General features: G+C 42.2%; 1 protein-coding gene across 5 annotated transcripts in view; it reads right to left on the bottom strand.

The window, feature by feature from the left end:
* LOC147716743 (dehydrogenase/reductase SDR family member 4-like) overlaps window positions 1–23,440 on the bottom strand; it is a 247,875-nt gene that overhangs the window by 74,992 nt on the left and 149,443 nt on the right. For all 5 annotated transcript variants that reach the window (XM_086923680.1, XM_086923685.1, XM_086923684.1 and 2 more), the window contains 2 exons: window positions 10,326–10,503; window positions 9,898–9,999 (listed from right to left, as the gene is read on the bottom strand). In XM_086923680.1, the coding sequence (XP_086779806.1) occupies window positions 9,898–9,999; window positions 10,326–10,503 (280 nt within the window). The remainder of the gene's footprint in view (window positions 1–9,897; window positions 10,000–10,325; window positions 10,504–23,440) is intronic.

Here is a 23,440-nt window from a genome sequence, read left to right as displayed (position 1 = left end):
GGTAGCTGTTTTTAGATCATTCGGGGGGAGTGTTGGGTTTTGTGTAGGAGTTCCAGGTTGTAGAACGCCCTTTTAGCTGTAATCTTTGTGTGTCGACTCATGCTCAGGCTTGGGGCAAGGGAGATCCCCAAAGAGTTGGCGAATTCTGAGAGCATCAGTTTGCAGTTCAGAGCATCAGTAGACTGTATCCACTCTTGGACCTGGGGGGTTCCATACATTGTTGGATTCCATCTTGCCTTGTTTGAGTTTCAGGTGGTTGGCTGAGAGTGGAGTTAAGTCGTTGTACGTCTTCTAGTGATTACATATATAGGTAGGTCTGGGTGTCATGGAGGTGGTAGAGGATGATGCTTGTTTGAAAATGGCGGTGAGGGGTTCCATGTATATATTGAATAGTGTAGATTAAAGGACTGAGCCTTGTGGGACACTCCTGGTCATGGTGAAAGTGTCAGAGGTCGAATTGTTGATTTTTATTAGTAGAGATCGGTTATGGAGATAGGAGGTGAACAATTTCAGGACCAGGCCATTGACTCTAATCCGCTTATGGAGGGATTCAAGAAGCAGCTAGTGATCAACAGTGTTGGAGGCCATGGATAGGTTTAGGAAGATGAGCAGGCAGCATCTATCAGCATCCAGTGACTTGTGTATGTCACCCACTATGATTAGTAGGGTTGTTTCAGTGCTACATTATTTTCTAAATCCTGACTGTAGTGGCTGTGTTGGAGTCAATGTGTTGGGCGAGTTGGGAGGAGACGCATTTTTCAAGCTTTTTAGGCAGGAAAGGTAGGTTGAAGATGGGTCTGAAGTTGTTGAGGTTGTCTGGGTCTGCACCTGGTTTCTTTAACAAGGGAGTGACTTGACCTAGTTTGAGGCAGTCGGGCATTAATCCATTACTCAAGCAGCTGTTTAATATTTTGGTCCAGAGAGGTGCTAGGGCATGGTTGAGGTTTTTTGCCAGGGAGGCCGGAAGAGGATCTGCTAGGTGAGAGGAGGGCTTGGGATTTCCGATCAACTTAGAGATGTTGTCCTCCGTGAACAAGTAGCAAGTCCTCCACCTCTTGTCAGTTGAGTTGGTTCCTGGGTTTAAATTTATATTCGAAGGGCTCATGGTGGATGGAGGCCCTTAGTGAGTTCGGTGAAGTCGAAGGTGCATTGGTTTGCTCCATTCTGAGAGAAGATTTTTGGTGGACATTAAAGTGTGGTGGTCAAGGAGAGTTTGATCTTTGTGATTTTCTCATTTAAAAATTTTACGAAGTTATCACAGTGTTCTTTGGAGACATGGGGCTGGTTTCGAAGTTTGTTGTTGACCAGTTCTTTGGGGCAGTTTTTTGCTTTGTCTAGTGCTTTGGGGAAGAATGCAGCTTTTTCTTTTAAAATGTAGTTTTCATATGTACTGCACTCAAATCTGAGCTGTTGAAGGTGGGATGGGGATGGTTTTGTAATCCAGGTCTTTCTGGGGTTCTCAGTTGTCTTCTTTCTGCATTGAGGTCTTTGTTGAACCAGGATCTTGAAGGAGTTTCTCACATTGTTTTCAGTTTTCAGGGAGCTCGTTGCTCTGAGATGGATAACATTGTTGAGTTATAGTGGGAAGTAATCTCACCTGTTGAGAGGTTGACTGTGGGGGGTGGGGGGAGAGTTGGGACATCATTTTATCTTCCATATCCTCCAGGGGAATCTGACTTAAGTTTAGGGACCATTGAAAGATTTTCTAAGTGTGGGGGTGGGGGTATTTCAGATTTGATGATGTGGAACAGAATAATATGGTGATCCGACTCGTCAACAGGGAGGATGTTTTCTATAGTTACTGCTTCGTTTGGCGCTATGATGGCGTCCAGGGTTGCGCCTCTGGTATGAATGATATGTACAGTGCTGGGTAAGGTTTTTGCTGGGAAGTTGATTGTTTAAGGACTGTATGAGAGTGTCTTCCTCATCATTCCAGTGTGGGTTGAAGTCACCTAGGAATAGGTTATCATTAGAGAGAGAGAAAGAGCAGTGCATTATCAGTTCCAAAAGGTGTTCTCCAAAGGAGGGCGTGTTGCTTGGTGGGTGATAGAGGAGGTGGCATTTTGTTGACTGACATCAATCATCATGGGTTGAGTGATATAGAGAGTGACCCAGCACTACTGCAATTAGGTAAATATCATAATTTGTAACCGAGACGTTTTAAAGTAGAACCTCTAATATTGACAACTGAATCTACCATTGACGAAACACCAACACTGGGATCTTTTTCTTTGATCGAGTCACCATTGACTGCACCTAGTGTAGAGCCAGCAGCTGCTGCAAAGTCTCATCTGCAGCCTTCAAGTGGACACCATAACTGCACAAGGTCTAAAGGCCCCCCGTTTCCTATCAATATTGGGGAAGAATCTGTGGGCATGTAGATGAGACAGGGTGCGAAAGTGATGTCTGGTGTGGCTGTCAGCTTTGCATGAGACTAATCGCCATCCATCGGCTGATTCAACAGGCTAGATGCAATCAGGCTGTGTGCTCTTAAATGGCATTCTGGATTTGTGAGACTTAACCTTTTGCCTCCTTTATCTGCCAAGCATGTTTAGTATTCATTGGGTCTGTCAGGTCATTTACTTTTCTCGAGCCTACTGTAAACAGAGACAGTCTTTTTTCTTTCCCAGCTAATATCTTAGATGGGGGTACTCTGTAGTTTCACTGCTGTGGTCAAAGCCAAGACCAGCAACAGGAATCTAAACTCAGGTGCGGTATTTGCACACAAAGGACGCATGCAGTGGAAGCGCCAAAGGCAAGCCCGTCTGTGCCACAGCCGGGCCTAGGGCCAGGAACTCTGCCAGTTTTGGACCAAATGTTAGTAGAAAGGAACTTGCATCTCAGCAGGAGGCCCGTCTACCTCGTTTTTGTTACGTCCTCCAGCCCTTTCAGACCATCTTCAGGACATTTTCAAAAACATTCCTGTTCTGAAAATAGACTTTAGCTCAATAAAAAACATCAATTCTGGAAACAACAGGTCACAATTAACTCCACTATGGCATAACAACCTACCTTGTGTCCTCTTAAATGCTTCCCCCCTAGTCAAGCATTGTTTAGAAATCAACAAACTAATTGTAGACTTGAACTTAGATTGTCTTTTCATTACAGAGACCGGGCTCTCAGAGAACTCAATGCTAAAGGATACCCGATAAAACATTTAGACCCCCCCGGACAAACATGGAGGTGCGATTGCTGGCACTTTTAAATAGAATCTTAACATTCTTAATTATAGTATTTCTCAGACTAAGAATGCAAAATATCTAGTCTTTACAATATTAACTGATTGTCCTGCGGTCAAAAGTATTTTGATAAACAGACCTCCTGGTTCCGTAGATAATTTTAATCCTCTTAGAAGCTGTACCTACATGCCTGCTAAACAGTGACTGACTCTTGGTTGTTGGGAAATTTAAATTACAGTCTGAGATTGTGCCAAAATAATGAGGCCTAAAAGTGTATCAATTTCTTCACCACCCTACATCTGCAGTTAAGTACCAGCGCTACCCACACAGCAGCCAACACACTGGATTTAATCTTTGGCCATCCATCTACCCTTCATTACTATTGATCTTGTCTGCTCATAAACAAAATTACAAATTAATTCTAAACACACAGTGCAGGTGTGTAAAGTCAGATCTTGTAGACTGGTTAGGACCTGGCCAAACTTAAAAAGGATTCCAAGACACTTCCTGAACAAGATCCTGATTCCAAAATCAAACGGGTAAATCAGTATATAGCTCTGACTTTTGACATTTATTCCTGTCAGGCTCATTGAAGCAAAACAAAAAAACCCTCTCCTCTTTGGTACATGAAGACCTTCTGATGCACCAAGAGAGAGTGCAAGAAATTGGAAAGATCAGGAGAGAAGCATAATAACCTGGACAGTATCCAATTATATAAAATTCAACTATAGCAATACAAAAAGCTGGTCTTCACTACCAAAGCAACCTACTTTCGCAATCAGATTTCTACAATCTACAAGAGAAGTGTTTGCTATATAACAAAAGCCTGCCCCCTCCACCGAGCAACAATAAATTACACTGTTCCCTAAGGAGACGTGCCACAACATATTCACCTTTTTCAGGATAAGATCACAAAATGGTTACATAACCTGGGACAATGGGGCAAAGGAACAATCCTAGTCAGACAAATACCACCAGGCCATCTTCTCCACAGTTAAATAAGGATTCAGCTGAGCTGATTAATGATTTTTTTTTGCGATCGGCTCAGCCTCCCCAATAGACATACCTCCAGTTCACGATCGAAAGAAAATGGCAAACACTATTGTCTCAGCCCTTACCGAACTTTGTAACTCCTACTTTCAGTGAGGTATACTCCCCTTCTACGGGAAAAATGCACTAGATCCTTTGACCCTATCCAACTATCGACCCATTTCTATACTGCCCCGCTTTTGTAAGATCACAGAGGCTATGATCAACAAACAATTGTTCAAGTTCCTGGAAAATCACCAACTCTTCCACTCAGCACAATCTGGGTTCAGGTAAGGTTTAGGTACAGAAGCTGAAAGCAAACACTACCAATGACATCTGCTTCTTTGATGACAGAGGCATTGATGTTTTGATAGTGATTGATTTATCAACCGCGTTTGATACCATCCAATCATCTTGACTCTACTCTTACCTCGCAGATTGAATGAAACAGACTTCTCGAACTTTAAATGAAGATAAAACAGAAATGTCATCTTTAGTAACCTCTCTTCATGGTCCAATGGATGGTGGGCGATAGAGCTGGGGCCACTCCTAACTGCTGTATACCAAGCTAGAAAGTTGGGAATCGTCTTCAACTCTAATCTTACCCTCAATAACACGCAATAGCTCTCACAGTCATTTGTGTGTGTCTGCTCAATGTGATTAAGAAGATCCTTTCCTTCCTTCCTGCAAGAATAATTGTAGTTTGAGTTCTAATACTTTCCAGGCTGAACTACTGCAATAATTTACTAATGGATTCCTGGAATATCCAACTCAAGAGTACAGGTACTACAAAACGCTGAAACTCATCTGTTCGTGTGGAACTACAACATAAATCACCCATTTCTACTCACCTTCTCCATCTTCTTTGGTTGCCAGTAGCTAAGAGGAGTCCTTTCAAGGCACTATGTATTTTCTATAAGGCAATAAACGGTAACATAATGGAAAACTACATGTCCTCCTTATTAGTTTGCTACCTTTACACCCACACACTGCGTTTTGAACCGTAACATCTATTGTCCACCCCCAGGCATTAAAAAACAAAAACAGGATAGATGGCAGATCCTTATCAGTGTTAAAATCCAAACCATGCCCACATTTATCTGGACTTAATCTAACTATGTAACTTTTTCAAAAACAGCTGAAGACTTATTTCACTTAACTGTTGAATCCTTCCCTGTTCAGTCACTTTCTTTTATGTCTTCTAACAGAAGGGTTGGCATTGGGGAGTGCCAGGAAAGATTTTGTTTTTAGGCAATTGCTGCGCTTCACAAATAGCAAATTCATTAATTCATTCAATTCATCACCTACGCGCAACCCAAATAGATGGAAGAAGGCAAAATCAACAAAGATATAAACGACCAAAAAATGATCATGTCTCGAAAATCTGGAGAAAATAACTGATTAAAATGTTGATGTGAATGTACTTTAAATATGCCAGATCAATATGAGAATGTTACACAGGATTACTGGGGCTTTTACCAGCAATACCAAATTGGGAAGATGTTGGTGAGCCGGAGGGCAGAGACCAATAGATTGCTGTTTGGGGGCACCGTCCTTTGCTAGCGTTGCTGAACTGGAGATCACTCCAAAGCATATGGGTAGGGGACTACTGTACATTTTGTGTGCTCCTGTTTCCTTCTATGTTACTTATGGGTATGTGCATTCAAATCCAACTTTATACTTAGTCACTGGTCATAGGGAACGCAGTATGCCGCAATTGCCTCAGCATCGATAAGAGCGGTGTCTCGCTTTTTTAGCTGGGGGTTGGAAGGGTGGGGGGTTTGTTAGATTGTTGAATTGTACTTGCTATCATTCAATTTGCGGTGATGATACAACTGCTGTATGTGGCGCAATGTTGCGCCAATGTTCTATAATGCAACAAACAAATCATTTTAAAATTAATTAATTACAAGAGAATGTTACACAGGAGTCAATTATTCGACCCCAAGGCGGGACATTAAAAAGGACTGTAAGCCCTAGAAGTGGTAGTGGATGGATGAATGGATCACACCCTGTTAAGAGAAACTTGTTAAATGTTGCGAGTAAGGATAATTTAGAGGGATGAAAAATCTACTTCACTTATAACATTGATCGAAACAGAAGTAAAAACTCTAAAGTTGCACTGCACGATTATCTGATCTTGGTAGATGCAAGACAAGTTTTAAGAATAAAACACATAATTAACAAACATGCATGGTTGGACTGGAAACATGGAATGTAAGGGGTCTAAATATCCCTGTGAAAAGTTACAAAATTGAGTAAGAATTCTGAATCATTTCCCGCACACAATTTGCCGTCAGGAGAAATCTTCTTAGGAAAGACTGTAATCATATTGTATTTATTTAGTGCTTAATGCCCCTGACGAGGCAATGAGCGATTTACGCCGGGCAGCATGCTGCTCTGGAGTCCAAGGTTATTTGGTAGTACAATGTTGTTGGTTACGGTTAGATACAGCATTATTGTTCATAGACATATTGTCCATAGATATATACACAGGACGACTAAAAAGAAAAGAATTTGCAATGGTATAGCACTACATAAAAAAATACTACTGAACATTAAACAAACCATAAAGGACACTGAGATGGAGAGATACATTATATCTCAATGTGTAACAAGAAATACAGATCTTACATTGGTGGTCTTTTACACACCAACAGGAAACCAAGACAAATGCCATCAAAAATTGCTAATGATTAGTGCGTAAACACCAGATCAGTGAACTGACGTGTGTAGGGGACTTCAGTCAGGTTTTAAGGTCAGAATTTGATAGGAACCCATATGACAGTTACACTAGTGGACGGATTTTCAGGTACACTTTAAAAGCATTTATAGGACCTAATCACATGCATATATGGCGACTAGGTGTGTGCAACACCCACACTTCTAGATGTCACATCCACAATAGATATTAGCACAACAGTGGTCTCGGACCATGCACTGGTGGTCCAAGACCAAGAATAGGGACTGTGACGCAGAACATCGGCATAAAATCAAGGGTAGGCTCAGCTGTCTGAAGGAGATGACCTCAATTAAAAAGCCAATTGTAAGCCCTACTCACAGGGAAATCCAATGAGTCCTACTACGCCTACAACGTTCCTGAGAAAAAGCCAATAAGGAGAACAGAATCCTAGCAACTAGAATAGGAATAAATAAGGAGAGGATGAATATATTAGAAGTGATTAATGATTTGGGAGTCAAAACAATCACAGTATCCGTAAAGAAAAGGAGATATATCAAATCCTATAAAACAAACTATTGACCATGGAGATAAACACACAGGGAAACATAGAAAGCTTTTGAAAAGAAGTTGACATACCACACTTATCACTAAAAGAGATGGAAACATTAGAAGCCCCCATAACCCCTGAAGATTTCCAATATGCTTTTAGGTTACTGCCAATGAACAAAGCACTGGGTCCAGATGGTCTTATGGTCCATTTTTGTAAGAAACATGTTTCATTGTTGATACCACAACTGGCAAACCTACACAACTCCTAAAGAGAAATGTGAGCGGTAAGACCATCAGTGAGGAAGGCCGGGATCTAATTAAATCATAAGGAAAGCAAACCTAAACAACACTGCTAGGCCTAAAAGCCCATAGCCTTCTTCGATTTAGACTTTAAATTGTTCAACAAAATTCTAGCCAAAAGACTGGAACTTTGTTATCAAGAGTTTCATACTGGCTAGACAAACCTCTGCCAATGTACATTTTACAGAAAGGTAAACAAACATAAAATATTGATGACCAAAATAGCTCTTGATTGCGAACAGGGGTCTTACTGTGTACCATGGTCATTCCTTAGACCGGTTCTAAAAAAGATAGGTGTAGGCCTAATGATACAAAAAGTTTATATGGGCAAGTTATGTGGGCATTAGTACATTGACTCTTATGAATGGAAGCAACACAGCTTAATTTAGACTTAAAGGGGGAACATGAAAGGAGTGCCCCTTTTCTCTCCTGTTATTCACGTTGTTCACTGAACCCCTTGCCAATAAGGCGAGCAGATGGCTACAGTTAGAGAGATGCCTATCAGGGCATACTACACAAGATTCATCTCTTTGCAGACAACATTTTATTGACATTGACTGACCCTGAGGAATCAATTTCGTATCTATTAGAACCATTCAAAGCACAAGGGATCATCTTTGGTTTTACTGTCAACTTGAATAAATCAGAAATATTGAGTATGGGCCTTACCCAACATGAGCAAATGGCTCTTTTCACAGTAGCCCTGGTTAGAAAGGCAGAGCCAAAATTAAGGATATAGGCAACAACATTACACCAACCATTCTAGGGCTCTATAGAGCAAACTGATTCACATTATTTGCGAAGATTAAAGCAGCTTTGAATAGATGGCAATCTTGTTTTATTTCTTGGTTGGGGCGCGTAGCACCTTTTAATACAGACATAGTTCCAAGACTATTGTTCTTCTTCCAGGCAATGCCCATACAGATACCCAAACAAGCATTATAAAACTTCCAGCTAGCATATGATGCCTTTATTTGGGTGGACTACAAAAACAAGAGTTTCGATGAAGATGAATGAGACCTCAATAAAATGGAGATGTAGGGCTACCTAATATTAAGACATATGAAAATAGTCTTTGACTGGGTGCTATGAGAAATCGAAAAGTACTTGGTCCATATGGACAGAGCACTAAGGATCTCATTTGAATTCCACAAAAAGACACACCAGAGATGCATCAGAGATAACACAGACCCTATTCAACACCTGGGATAGTGTCTTCAAGAATCCCAAGATTATAACCTCCCCATCCCATTCTCCCCCTCCAGTCCCCACCTCCAAGTGTTATAATAGTGCTTACCAAGCAGCCAAGGAAAAGCATAGCTTTTAAAAGAGGCATAACATCTGTGACCATATTGTGAGATCTGTTTCCTATACAGGCGCACCCTACTATTCGTTAATACTGCAGCCTTCCACCAATTTTAGGAAATTTCAAATCACTGTTAAAAGACCATGCATTTTGTGTAGGGAGGCAAGACTTTGTGAGCACAGCGGTAAGAGATTTGTATTGATCGATCAAACGATCTGTAATACTAGAATAGTCATCTATGTGAAATGGTGCACCTGTAACCTTCTATATATAGGTCAGACTAAACAGAAGGTGAAAGCATTGATTTTGAAAAATTGTCACAGGGTATGGTGTCCTACCACAGGAGAGCCTTTGGGTGCCCTCTACAAGAGCAAACACAAGCACCTAACACCTGAGGACATAAGGTGGGAAGATATAATGTGAACCTTTGCAGTAGAGACCTGGCAATGATTCTGAATATCTGCAAATCAAGTGGATGAACACCCTGTACTCTAGTGAGAATGCACCGAATGAATATGAGGAGAGGGGTAGACTGGGGAGGTTACTCCCAATGGTTGACTATTCTTTTGAATGTTTTTTTGGGTGGGGAATCTCTCCCTTGACATGTGTCCATGTAAAACCATATCTGGATCTTCTTAGCCTTTAAACTGCTTTAGCACAGCAGTACTTCCATTACTGTCAGCAGAGGTCACCAAGGGCTATTATTGAAGCAAGATTCCAAGTTGCTCTCACTGTTGTCCTCTACTTTGCCTCCTACAGTCACAAGAAGTAACCTTCCTTCAACAGAACTCTGAAATCCAGATAACAAAGTGGTCTATGTGAAAACAAAATTTTTACTGTGTAATGCTTACCTTTTCCCACTGTTCATCGGTTGAATCCAATATGTTTCCAGCAAAGGGATTAACAGCAGCATTGGACACCAACAAATCTATTCCTCCAAAACGCTCCACAGCCTAAACCAAAAAGAAAATTAATTAGGGTAGGTCTCCTACATACTGTAACAAGGGGCCTCAAATGGAGGGAAAAGCCAAAAGCACTTTAGGGCATGTGGATCAATGAAAAGAAGAAAGGATTTTAACCAGGACTCCAAGCCCCCTTACCTAAACAAGATAGGCTGGAGTCCTCACTGAAATAGTTTACCTTGGCCCTAAATAGGGAAGGAGAGGACTTTGATTGACCCAGATTAGGAATTTGATCCAAGCAGTGGGAATTAGTGGGCATTAAGGGTAGTGGTTTCACAAGTACAAGGATATGGTTGTTCTAAAGTAGGTGTTCTCACCGTTTCCACCAGCCTCCGTCTGTCCTCCTCCTTCCCAACATGGCACACGACACCCATAACACTCAGGTTCTCAGCCTTTAGCTCCTCCACTGTCCGGTCCACATTTGCTTTCTTACGGCTGCTCACTACTACGTGTGCTCCATCTTGAGCCAGTCGCCGAGCGATGGCCAGTCCAATTCTGGAAAAGATCAGAGATCAAGGAGGTTCAGTGTAGAAAGAGATTATGAGATGGAGAATGAGTGTCAAAGAATAACAAGAGGCTCAGCAGAACAGTATTACAGATGATTGGCAGAATGGTGTGTGGTTTCCAGTGCTGGGATACAAAGAGATGTTTACAGGTGAGACTTGAGGTGGCTTGCTAGATTGTTGTGTCCAAATAATTGAGAAGGGCGCTATAGTAACATGTAGATCCTAGCAGTGGATTAGCAGAATTCTGTTCATCAAGCTTGATTTGAATCTGCAGAGCTGTGCATGTAGATCTAGTACAATAGCAGGAGTATTGCTGATGAGAACTGCTGTGCCTCATTAGAGTTGGTAGGGTGAGGGTTCGAGAACTAAACTAAAAGCTGGTGTTGCAGGTTAGAATTCAGAAACACTAGCAGAAAGGTCTGCATTCCCAGTACTAGAACTGAACAAGCAGCTGCACATAAAAATAAATGTGCACTGGCTGAATTCTGTGCTAATCCCAGTATGGAAGAGCAGGAGGTGCTGCAGAATAGGATTAAAAAGAATTGAGCGAGCTGGAGGTGGGCTCCAGTACTGTGTTGTGCAGTTCCTACAAATCTATTTAGAATCTGCGCATTTTAAACAACATAAACTTAAGGGATTGGTGTTGAGACTGATTCCAGACACCTCCAAAGGATATGTTGGTCTGTAGACGAGCTAGCTCACAGTGCCACTATGAGCCCCTCTTACCAAGGAACGAATAGTTTCTGGCAACTATCAAACATGACAACCCTGATCCCTCAGGGATCGTGGAAACAGTACAGTACTTTTTGCTCAGTTACTCGTGCTCACTTTGTCTCAGAAAGATACACAGAATAAACGGTGGGGACGTTCTCAATAAGTATTTATTGAACCAGCATCATTCTAGTATAAAATATGTGTGCTGCAACAACAATTAGACACAAATATATATATATATGGGACAAAAAACAGTAATCCCACAAAATAACACAGTAATTAATCTAACTAAAATGGATTTAACAGAAAAGGAGGAAAAAATCCTACAGCTTGGACTGTCGTTTGCCCCCAGATCTAACCTTGACTATGCCAAAACACGAATAGATATATATAAGGCGGTGAGAAAACTAAAACTCAAAAAATACCACAAGCAAAGGAAAAGGAAAGGAGAAAACATCCAGGATGAGGAACAAGGCACCCTCACACAGGAGATGGAGGAACTGTGGAATAATGAGGGCGAAGAAATGCAACCGCCCATGCCAGATATTTTTGGCGGAACAAGAGGCAAGCAGAGAGAGGGGGAAATGGGGTTAACGAAGCTGAAACCCCCATCTACATTTTGCCCGATACTACCAAGAGATGGAATAGACATCTTCCATGAAAATGTGACTAATGACTTGAAGGAACTGCAGAAGCGCATAAGCAAGGAACGCTACAAAAACAACGAACAAACCAAGGACTATGAAAATTTGATAACAAAACTGAGCAAGGACAAAAACATAGTAGTTCGGCCCAGTGATAAGGGAGGCAACGTAGTCCTGCTCACTAAGGAAATGTATGATAAAGAAGCACTTATGCAACTCAATAATCGAGAACATTATGAGAGAGTGAACATGGCAACAATTAAAGGATGGCAGATTGAGTACCATGGCTGGTTGGCAAATTGGAAAAGGAGGAAACTCATATCCGAAGCAGAATACCGGTATCTAAAGGTGGACCATCCGGTGATGCCATGCATTTACTTCATTCCAAAAGTGCACAAAGACCGAGAAGAACCCCCGGGGAGACCCATTATCAATGCAATGGGGGGTTTGCTTGAAAATACATCGGTATATATAGATCAGTTTCTACAAACCTTTGTGAAAAGCTTGGATTCATATATCCGGGACTCAAGTGATTTCCTTGGCAAAATGTGCAATATTGACTGGCAACCGGGAGACTGGCTGTTGGCACTTGACGTAAGTTCCTTGTATACAAGCATAAAACATCAAGATTGTATAAATGCGGTCAGATACTATCTATCTAGAAGACCTGAAGACTGTAAAGAACACACTGAAATGTTGTTAATCATGTTGACTTATTGCCTAGAACACAATGTTTTCATATTCAACAACCTACTATACCGACAATGCCAGGGGGTGGCAATGGGGGCCAGTTTTTCACCGAGCGTGGCATGTTTACACATGGGGGCTTGGGAAGAACTGGTCCTCAAAGTCAACTTTGAAAAAGAAATGAAGGAAAACATTGTAACATGGTATCGTTTCATAGACGATCTGTTTGTAGTGTGGAGAGGGCCGCAAGTGGATGCGGAAAAATTCATTGAAAATCTAAATGGGAATGAGTTAAATATTAACTTTACCTACACAATGAGCCAGATAAAGATCCCTTTCTTGGATATAGAAATTTATACCTATGAGAATAAACTAGCTAGCAGGCTATTCCGCAAAACAACAGCAGGGAATACGATCCTACACGCCAGCAGCACTCACCCGGCCCATCTAATACGGAGCATTCCGTACGGTGAAATGCTAAGGATCCACAGGCTGTGTAGTGAACCTGATGAACTACTAAGAGCACAAGATGAATGTGCCAAGCGGTTCATGGAGCGAGGGTATAGCAAAGGGGTCATACAACAGGCAATTAAAAAATCCATGGTCAAGGACCGTAAGGATGTACTAGGTATTGGAGAGGCCTCGGCTGAGGCATCTAACATTGAACCCGTAACTAACCCTGACCACAACAAACAGGCAGAACCATTCCGCATAATAGTGGGGTACTGCAACCAACACCAAGAAGTACGAAAAATTATCAACAAAAATTGGCCAATAGTCAGCAGTGATCCTTTAATAGGTCAGGATCTCCCAAAGAAAGCCTCCATAACCTTCAGTAAAGCTCCCAACATGAGACAAAGATTGGTGGCAACCTGCCCAGAAATTATTGACAGTAGTTCTTGGTATCAGAACAATCAAGGCTTTTTCAGGTGTAAAACCTGCAAAGCATGTGTTCATGGTGTGAACAAAAAACACGTACAAGGACGGATTTAGTGACCAAGAGCATCGCATCACAAAAGTCCTGACTTGTAAAACGGACTATGCCGTTTACGTCCTTGAATGCCCCTGCAAACGGCAATATGTGGGAAGCACGAAGCTTCCCGTGCATAAAAGAATATTGCAGCATTTAAGGGCGATAACCACGCAGGATAACACCTATCCCGTGGCGAGGCATTTTAAAAGTCAACACCAGAGCAATAACAAGGATCTGAAATACTGGGTGGTGGATGCTGTAAATGCGAGCAGGAGGGGAGGCAACAGGGAAAACAAATTACGTAAAATGGAAACCAACTACATACTCAAGCTTAATAGTAAACAGCCTGTAGGTCTGAACTTGACTGAGGATTTGTACACATGTTTGCATAACTAATGATTAGGAATGATAGAAATGCCCAAATATGTGAAACAAATAAGTGTCAACAACATAAATGTGTAAATAGGATGTACATATATGAATTAGAATTGAATGATATATAGGAGTATATTTTTGGATAATTGTGTATACTAGTATATGTGTATATATAGTTGTATATAGGTGAAGCGGATAAATTGTGAATAATTAATTTTATACAGAATCAGTTGGGCAACTATCATATTCGACGATATAACTAATCACATGTGACAATTGAGTAATAAGTAGAAGGACCATATTTACTGATACATAGTATTTAAGTTAGCAACCTGAAGTAAATGACAATCAAGATGAAGTAACTGAGAATACTAATGGCAACATGATAAACTCGAACACAAGTGTAGTGGGATTGTGCAATAGAGGAAAAAAGGTTGGCTCTACAAATAATAGCAATGAAATAACTATCTAAATTTAAAATGTATAGCCCTCGTTTACATAGTTTTTAAACACTTTTTGCACTGGAGCACTTTTTTGTATATGGGTATGGGAAAGAACACAAACAATGCAAGGCAAATCAAAATATCTAATGCAATGTTGAAGATAATGCTTAACATAGTAAGGGACAAAAGGCCAACATGGGGATTTAACCCAAAATTGCAAAAGTGTGGCAACATCGTATGAATGTGGTAAATATTCTGTAGGTACATAATGGGATTCAACCCGGAATTGCTTAAGAATATTTAGGGATTTATCCTAATATCAAAAGAGAGTTGACAGCTAATAACTGTAAACATTCATTGTAAATACGTGTACATATCGTATTAATGTGATGTGTAAGTCCATCAACTGTGTTTACCCAATGGTTGTGACAATTCAAATGAACCAATCACTAATGAGCACTGTGCACTTTAAATATGCCAAAAAAACAAGGTTACGCTGTCATGTGATCAAGGCTTTTCAGCCGAAACGTTATGGCGACAGCTGAATAAACGAAACTAACCAGCATCCAAGTGTGGTCCGTGTCTGTTTCCAGCGCGATCAGGTCAGAGGTGATTGTGGCAGGAGAACGGAGGTTTTTCCATATATATATATATATATATATATATAACTATATATATATATATATATATAACAACAACAGAGTTCCGGTTCACAGCCAGTCACGTACACGGGTGGGTCGGCGTAGGGCTACCGGTCACCCAATACATCCACAAAGTACCTTTATCCGTCTAAACGTGATCAAGCTGTAAAGCGAAACGCGTTGTTTTATTAAAATCCTTCGTGCACAGCAACTTTCTGAGTGTCGGCGACGTTTTATTCAAACGGATAAAGGTACTTTGTGGATATATATATATATATATATATATATATATATATATATATATATATATATATATATGGTAATGAGCACCAATAGAGTAAAGAAAAGGTAGAATTCTACCATAGTGCTAAAACAAGCAATATATGCAGGCATATGTATACCGTATTTTCTGGCGTATAAGACGACTTTTTAACCCTTGAAAATCGTTTCAAAAGTTGGGGGTCGTCTTATACGCCGGGGTCATTTTATAAGCAATTGAATATAGCCCACACCCTATATTTTAAAAGGAAAAGTTGGGGGTCGTCTTATACGCCCAGTCGTCTTATACGCCAGAAAATACGGTACATAAAAATAATGATGCATACTCCTACGATGCAAACCCTAACTAGATGTACCTAAATGTACCTAGCATGTATGTAGGCGTGTAGCCAAGAACCTCCTAAGAATAGAGCCAACCCCATTACCTGATGTGGGAGAGCGAAGGACCCCGTCTTGGTCTCGAGATGGACACCCCACAAACGATGTCAGACCATGTCAGCATGAAAGCCTTTCTACTCTAGCTTGCCCAGTGAAGATGTAGTGCTTATATTCCCGGGGTTCTACCTAGACGTGTACAGTGGGCTTGTCGGGCAAGGATAACAACAGAGGTGACCCTTATACAGAGTTATTATGCAGAAGATGGTAATCCTGCTGTGATACTGAGAGTCCTCATGCATAATACATGAGGCTAGTTTTCAGAGTAAACCACGGGACAGTCATATAGCACCTAACTAGGTAAAAGGTCAGCGCCAAAATCTGTTATCTAGAACAATAGTAGGACAGATATAGGTAATAGGTTATGTCACTACCCAGGCCTATATTGGGGGTTCATAACAACTGAATTAGCAGGGAGTGCTGTTGGCCAGGGATGGGGTATTTTGGCAGAGTTAGGTGCAGGCTCTAATACTCAAACGGGAGATTTGCTAGAAGTCCAGGTTTAGCTTCACAGCTACAGCTACAGTGGCAGAGCTGTACTGAGGGTTCTGGTAGTGCAATAGCACAAGGAGGTACAGTGCAAAACTGAGGTACATGGTCCAAGCTAGGTGCAGATCGGGATTAGGAATGCAACAGGTTAGGATTGAGAAGCACTAATGTTTCAGTATAACGTCAGTACAATGCCATCGCTGTACCAGATATATTGTCATTATCCAGGTGCAAGCCTGTGTGTTAAGGATCTAGCCACTGGTGACCCTTGCCTTCTAGTGCTTCTTCAACTGCAAGTGCCCATCATCATCGGTGAGAGTGGTGATGCAAACCACTCACACCAGGGAATAAGGCACTGTTCTAAAATCATTTACATCTTACATATGAGGAACACAATTTGTTCATGTTGTCTCTTCGAAATCCCTTCTTTTTCATGTCACATGAGGCATGCATCGAGGATCAATATGCGCCCAATGCCATTTAACATTTACACACAGTCATGAGAAGTACTAAGTCGACTTCAGATTGTTCCTCATCAGCCTGCCAATGCCACTTAATTATACCTGTTCTATTTGGTGTATTGTATTTGCATCTTTCCCGGTGCCCTGGTACTTGCTGCTCGGCCATCCATTGATGCTTTTAAACTAGATACCCTTGCTTGAGGGATGCCTGCGTAGGATGTAAGTCACACATTGCTTCTGTGTGAAGTTTAGTGTTTTTCGTTTGGATGTGCGAGTAGGAGAATTCTGTGTTGTGTAATTGTATTCGAGAGTGCTTTGTTGGTGCTCGATGTGTCACTATGGATTGGTGTTTCATGCCTCTTAATTGTTGGTTTTCTGTGTTATCCCTCATTTCATACTAGTCTGGCCAGCTGGTGTGGTTTGTGGTGGTAACATGAGCGGCAAACTTCGCTCAGTATGCATTTGCATGGGATGCGCGTTTAGTTGTGATGTGCGTGTGGAGGGGATATATGTATATTTATCTGTACATTGTTACTTTTTATTTTAGATGGTGATTTAGGACTGTTTTGTTCCATCTTCTGTCCTTTGTCAAGATTTTATCTTAATTTAATTGCATTGTTTCCATCTTGCATTTGCATTATTTTTAAGTGTTCTGTAAAAAAGGGAGATTGGCGTTACATCTGGTGTATTTTAATATGCTTTTTTTCCATTTTGGATTTGCAATGTTTTGATTTCCTTTATGTAAATGTGATGTTTCCATCTTGTATTTGCAGTATTTTATGTGTTCTGTAAAAGGGGACGATGTGTTACATCTGGCATCTTCCCTGTGGATCTGGTCCTTGCAGCTCATCCAGTATGAATGTGCTGCGTGGAATGTTGTAGTGCAGGGTGATGTGATGGAATGCTTGGGTGCTTGTGAGGTGGAGTGTGTCAGTTGGAGTATGGGATGAGTAGCAGGGAGGCTGTCCTGGTGGGCTATCCTAGGATCTAAGCTAAGAACCTATAAATATACTTGCCTGCAACAAAGACCAATAAACTATAATCTATAAACTACACCTCGGTTACTGGACCGTTTCATCAAAACAATACCCTAATGGACAATAAGGCAACCATATCCTCAAACTCGTACCCTGTCAATACATCATTCAAGCCAGGATGTCTACAGTATTCTGCAACCTTAAAGCAATAAAAGATGTTTGTTCTCATCGATGATGTCACACTTCAATGTGAAAATCAGCTCACTAATCTGAATTTGGAAGGGCTCTAGTCGTCTCTCTTCCTGTGCCAAAACCTTCAGCTTTTCACATTGCTTTCCCTCGGCCCTTCTACAGTAAAGCGGAGAAAACAGTGCTGACATTTCTCGCTCTTATTCAAATACTGCACTGACTGCCCCTCCAGTGCGAATCCACGTTAAAACCTGCTGTCTAATCTACAGGGTCTTACACTCTAGGTTACCCTGCCACTAAGTCACACAAGTAAAGGCATCTGCAGGCGGTTTAAAACTCAAAGTCACACAAAAAACTTACATGAAAACAAACTTTTCTTTTAATGCTCTGTGCACTAACCGCCCCATCACCTGCTCCCCATACTTGCTCCACCCCTCTTGCACTACTGAACATGTCTCAAAACATACCTCGTCCTCACCTGCCCATCTTTCTCCCACCTTCAAAACTGCGAAATAGACTAACGCATTTAGTGCTGGTGTCCGCATCACTGCACCAAAATGTCTTAGTGACGCATATTATAGCTCTCTAAGGACCGACGAGGCGCTGCATACAATAACAAAAGCTAATCTAATAGACACCCTTTCTCCGAACTGGAGGTGGAAACCACCATTCGGCGAATAGTTCCGGCAAAGGCAGCGGTGCCCGATGGACTCCCAGGGGATCTCCTTCGAGCAGATCCTGCAAAATGGGCTAAATGTATTTCATCCTTAATTAATGCCATTGACAACGGCTGCCCTATTCCAGATTCCTGGAGGGGCGCAGAGGTTTTACCTATCTTCAAGAAGGGGGCCAGGGACGACCCCGCCAACTACCGCCCATTAAGCCTGTTCGATTCAATCCAAAAGGTTGTTGGCCGGGTGGTGCTGGAGAGGATCTTATCATGGGCGGATGAAAACGGGGTCCTTTCCGACTACCAAGCTGGTTTCAGGGCAGGCACAGGGACAATCGAACAGGCGTTTAGGCTACTCCTCCTATACTGGAAGGTGGTCCAAATAGGAAAAGGCAGTCTTTACCATGCATTCATCGACCTAAAGACTGCCTTTGACCTGGTCCCCTGCGAGCGCCTGTGGCAAGTCCTGGCAGAGCAGGGGGTCCCTAGGTACATCCTGAACATGCTAATTCGCCTCCATGATGGCAATTATGTCCAAGTGAGATGGGGTTCACAAGGGGAAAAAAACGCTTGAATACCAGTGAACAGGGGAGTCTGCCAAGGCTGTGTACTAGCTCCCACCCTATTCTCTCTGTATGTGAATGGGGTGGTCGAATATTTACAGAAATACCATCTGATGCCCCAGCCCTGGCGGACGAAAAAATTCCCACCCTCCTGTTCGCTGACGACACCTTCATCTCAAAGACCCCAAAGGGCCTGCAGACCCTCCTGGACAACTTCCAACTGTTTTGTTCTACTAGAGGGTTGACCATCCATACACTGAAAACAAAGTTCCTAACACTAAATCCATCAAGATCACTTAGGAACCCACCCTCATTAAATTGCGTCCCACTAGAGAGGGTCACCACCTTAGACTACTTAGGCATTCGCATTACCGATTCCATGCATCGGAGACCACACACTCCGAACATTTTCTTGAACCATAAAAGCGTGGTGGGGGCACTACTAAAAGAACATCGCTCTTCATGGAGCAGACCAATCGCCCCCGCCCTCACAATTTATAAGGCCAGAGCAGTAAGTTCAGCACTTTACGGCGCCGAACTGTGGGGTTTCTCCAATATAGATCAAATTTCTAGATCGGAAAATACATTTTTAAAAGATATAATGATGCTCCCCCAGAGGACCCCCACTAATCCCCTACTATACGATCTAGGTTGCCACCCGCTCAGAGACACTGCAAGACTTTGCCCACTTTTGCTGTAGGCCGCCTGTGGCGGACACCAGAATTATCAAAATATGCAGCAGGGCTAAGAGAGGTAATGGATAAGGATGGGTGGTATGAGATCAACTGGCTAAAAGGCGTAAAAAACTCTTATATGAACAGAACCTTTCCACCCAAGGCAGAAATCAAGAAGGCGTATTGGATGTGGGTTAGCAAGAACGATCTCCTTAACCCCAAAGCAAGCAGGCTCACAGAGGAGTTTATGCAGCACAAGCATTCCATCCGTCTCGAACCCTACCTAGAAATCATACAAAAACCATACGACAGAGCCTTTTATTTTGAGTTTAGGGTAGGCACACTCCTCACAAGAGAGCTGACCGCCCAGTGGAAGCCTCCTTTCCAAACTCCAGCTTCCTGCCCAAATTGTGAGGCTACCACTGAGTCAATCGCACATTTTATGTTTGCTTGTCCAGCCTACAAAGTGCCAAGGGGGCGCTGGCTGAAACCAGACTGCAAAAAGCTGGGTACCCGCAGCCACCAAGCCGCGTTGCGTATCTGAAGATCTGACGCCCGGGATCTCTATGCCTGTGGTCTATCAAAATTCCTAAGATGGGCATGGAGCATTAGATCGAGAAACCTGAATGCTAATTCCTAAATACCATAATACTCATGCAACCCCTGTCTTTCATAACTTGCACTTTCTTTTCTCATTTATATAAATGAACAAGCTATTTTTACCTATTTATTGTCTCTATTTTTAATTAATTTTGCTACTCTAATGATCTTTTGTACTTCGTATACTTTTAAAAATGTATTTTGGCTTATTTGTATAGTTTTTATTTTGGTTTGTATAGCTTTTAAGATATGTCCTATCGAAATAAAGCTTATGAAAATGAAAATGAAATGGAATGAGAACTGTAAGAACAATGGAGCGGTGCACTCCCAAGTCAATAATGCGTCAATAAAGAAGCTTGATCAGTATCTTCGATGCATCAATCTTTATTTTTAAAAATCCATGCGGTTTGTAAAACACATCAGCCAACGCGTTTTATTCAAAGATTGAACTTCGTTAGGGCTGAAAGAAGTTTAAAAAATAGATAATACGAATACACCATTATGTGTAGCATGCAATACGTAATGAAAAACAATAATGCCACATATATGTACACTACTTGACACTGGACACAACATATAAAAAATGCATAGCAGACATACACATATAAAACATTTCGAGGGTCAGGACTAACACAACCGTGATAACAGACATTACTTAATGCCAACGTATTATATACAAGACACTAAAGACACAATACCAAAGAAAACAAAAAAAGACAAGTTGAAAAAAAAATTGGGAGAAAAGAATGCATAGACACAAACTAACACAACTCATAACAGATATCTAAAAGGTATGTGACAACTGGTATAGCCACTACTGGAATTTGTCAACACATAAATGGTATTGTCGAGTGCATTAGAGTATGATCTGGATTGTTGTCATAATTAGCAGTGAAGTGACGCGAGTAAGACGAGCGCTTTGATTTCGAGCTGGAATTTAAAACGAAAGACCCGGCTTTTGGCACACACCTAATTTGGCAGTACAGCTCACCATCTAACCAGATCTAGCTGTACATGGGAGGTCTACATTGAAAAGGAGACCCCAGGATAGCGCTAGGATATCAGCCCCACCATTGTAAGGAATATCTAGGGTGCAACACCCTGTGAGCCCACCTGGGCTTCCATAGGCTGCCCATTCCCCGTCCCAGTCCTGATGAAGACCTGCACGGACCTTTCAGTAGTGCAGACCCTGGGTTGAAACGTCGACATATCTCTTGGACCAGTATAAAACACTCTGCAATGAGATTCAGTTATTGAGTCTGCAGATCTACTTGAAACACTTGCTTCTCTTGCCACAACTAATACATTTTTCCCCCTCTCCCAATCACTTTGTATATATTATACACCATCACTTTGTCACTGAGCACCAAATATCACCTTGTCACAAACTTTATCTGAATATGTGTTTTTGGACAGCCTTACAAATATAATTTGGGTATTTATGAATGATGCAATTTATAAAAGCTCGTATAGTACCCTATATGGTCTATGTTTGTGTTGTTTCTTATGATTAAATGATCATTCTATGAATAGACACTTGATTAGTTCAATTGTATGAAGAAATAATAGTCACCCGACAGAACCAATTGTGTATTTATAAATATACTCATGGACTCATTTGCTTCGAGTTGGTGGCTACTATGTACTGTACGTTAGAGTAACATATGTGAGACACAAAAGTGTTCGAAATGTACAACTAAATGGTACTAGGGTGATATGGGTGGATAAAACTGGGACAGTCCAAGTTGAGAGGTACAGACACACAGGGATAACAGGGGTAGGAGAGACTTGAGGTATGGGGTAATTTGTATAGTAGAAAATATATACATCTTGCATGGGATGAAACCCAAAAACACTTCGCCTCTGATTGAAAAATTGAGTCTTCGCAAAAATCTATACTATAATAATAATAATAGGCACATTTATAAAGCGCAATGGTTACACTAAGACCAGTGTGTCCCCGCGCTGCGGTAAAGTTGCCAAGATTCTGCTCCCCACCACCACCACCCTACTTATCTCGGGGAAAAAGGTACGTTTTTAGTTTTTTCCTAAAACAGCTCTCCTGGACCTCCATCCGGAGACCCATCGGGAGAGCATTCCATTGCTTAGCAGCCAGTAGGCGGAAAGACCGTCCCCCCATCCTGGCTCTCTTAGCAGCAGGTACACACACCAGACCCACCCCACCCAACCACAACTGACGTGTGGGGACGTAGGGGGTCAATAGATCAGACATATATGAAGGAGCACTCCCCTGCAGGATCCAGTGGCAGACACGGAGTGCCTTGAATATGACTCTTTCCTTTATCGGGAGCCAGTGTAGTGCAGCCCGAGATGCCCTTGCAGACAACTTTCTCGGGCGCATCAGGATTAAGCGGGCTGCCGCATTATGCACTCCCTGCAGACGGAGCATACACTTGGTGGTTGCACCTAGATAAAGAATGTTGCCATACTCCAGGGGCAACGTCACCAAGGCATGGACCATGGTCTTCCTGACCACCGCAGGCAATAGGTCCAAAGTTTTCCACAGGACCTTCAGGACCCCAAAACAGGCGCCTGTCATCCGCCTGGTTTGATAGTAAAAGGAAAGGTTGGGGTCTAACCACACTTCCAAGTTTTTTGCCTGTGCACAGGGCGTGGGTGTCGCCCCCAGACTCTGGGGCCACGATGCTGAGGACCACACCGTCAGGGCCCTTCTCACCACAAGCACCTCCGTCTTGTTGCCATTCAGCTTCAGGCAGTTCTGTGCCATCCATGCAGCCAGTTCTTGCATGCATGCCGTGAAGTTGAAGGCAGCCGTCTCAGGTGCCTGAGTCAGGGAGACCACCAACTGCGTGTCATCGGCATAGGATACGAACCTGATCCCAAACCCCTCCGCAATCTCCGCTACGGGAGCTACATAGAGATTGAACAAGGTCAGGCTCAGGGTCGATCCCTGCAGCACTCCCTGATTCAGCTTGACGACTCTAGAGTAATGATCACCCTGTCTCACCTGGAAGCAGCGTCCCGACAAGAAAGATTTTAGCCAGCTCAGGGCACTACCCGACAACCCTCCATTCCTCAGACATTGCACCAGCGTATGGTAAGCCACAGTGTCAAAGTCGGCACTTAGATC

Source organism: Lissotriton vulgaris, chromosome 5 (assembly GCF_964263255.1).
Source record: "Lissotriton vulgaris chromosome 5, aLisVul1.2, whole genome shotgun sequence".
In the NCBI taxonomy this organism is placed as follows: domain Eukaryota; kingdom Metazoa; phylum Chordata; class Amphibia; order Caudata; family Salamandridae; genus Lissotriton; species Lissotriton vulgaris.
The sequence above is the reverse complement of the archived record's forward strand: the minus strand, read 5'-3'. Positions and strand labels throughout refer to the sequence as shown.